The 1,257-nt window shown below is 47.8% G+C and overlaps 1 protein-coding gene across 1 annotated transcript; it reads right to left on the reverse strand.

Annotated features, from left to right (window-relative positions):
• Nucleotides 1-767: 767 nt before the first annotated feature.
• On the reverse strand, nt 768-987 carry PPTG_22663 (hypothetical protein; the record flags this gene model as incomplete). Its single annotated transcript, XM_008905784.1, has 2 exons — nt 768-903; nt 977-987. The coding sequence occupies 2 exons, from the start codon at nt 985-987 to the stop codon at nt 768-770; spliced, it is 147 nt and encodes a 48-aa protein (XP_008904032.1).
• Between the last annotated feature and the right edge of the window lie 270 nt (nt 988-1,257).

Raw genomic sequence — 1,257 nt, forward strand, 5'->3', positions numbered from 1 at the left:
TTTTTCGTTTATGAATTAATCAATGTGCTACACCAGCATGCACACAACCCAGAGCTGTTTCGTGCGATGACACAGCCTGGCTTTTTTGCTCTCTTCGGTGCTGTAGGCGCACTCCAACGTCGGATCCATTCTGATGCATCGAATAACTATCGGTACACTTCTGTACTGCTCAAGCCTTTATCACAGCGCACAGTGGCAAACAGAACACATACTCTCTATTTGGCTGTAGGCTTGGTTACTAGAAAGATTGGAAGCTCAAATCATACGCTAGATATTCGCACACAAAAAGAAAGTGAAGGATTTTTCGCATTCCGAAATTGTGGAGATTTGATGCTATCATGCACATCATCTACTCGAGAGAGCTGACGTCCTTTCACATTTTAGCTGAGGAAGTGAGTCTAGATAGTCGCCGAGGGGTTCTTCTCCGCCTTCTCGAGCAACTCGAGAATCGTGGAAAAGTGCACATGCGGGAATAGCTCTTGATGGTCGCATTGCACCTTCTGCTGGTCAAAGCGCAGCTTGCCTTGAGGGGCCTACAGCTTGAATTCCGCCAGAATTGACGTAAACAAGGGATCATTGCGTTTGGCGATTTCTTGAAGCTGTTCCCCAGTCTCGAAGATGATCTTCAAGTCGCTCACTTTCTTGGCAGAGGTCAACGATCGCCAGGCCTCGGTTCATGCTAGCGATCGTGGACACCAGGGCGTCGCAGTCCTTCAGCAGCTCAACGAGTTGTGGAACTGACTGGTAGTCAGCGATGCGCTGCTCGATTACTCCGGGTTTTCCGTCACAAAAGTCCTTTGCGAGCCAGTCAAGATAACGACCTCAAGTCCAGCCTTGGGGAATTCTTCAGCGAAGTACTTGGCAAAGGATGCGGCTCCGGCGATGGCGACGCGCTTGGTGATGCTGGAGTTGTGTGAAGTGTTGTTGCGGAGTTGATGGTAAATTCGTGAATGAGCCTTATTTTAGACGGTACTACCTTGACTTCATACGTCTCGAAGTCGTCTTCGGGTGTGAAATAAAATGGTATAAAAAAAGAAGAGTTTTCAACATCTCGCTGAGCTATTGACATAGTACGCGGTTGGGAATGCTTGTGATGACTACGCGGTCGCTCACTTCACGAGCACTAGCAAGACATAAAAATCTTGACGCAAGCTGTGAGTTAAGACTTTCCTGTATCATAGTGCGTAAACGCTGCGTAGTTCGTACGTCCGCATAATCCAGAATCAAGAAGGTGTGTCAGCGTTTTGAGGTCGTATT

This window comes from Phytophthora parasitica, assembly GCF_000247585.1.
Source record: "Phytophthora parasitica INRA-310 unplaced genomic scaffold supercont2.21, whole genome shotgun sequence".
Classification (NCBI taxonomy): domain Eukaryota; phylum Oomycota; class Peronosporomycetes; order Peronosporales; family Peronosporaceae; genus Phytophthora; species Phytophthora nicotianae.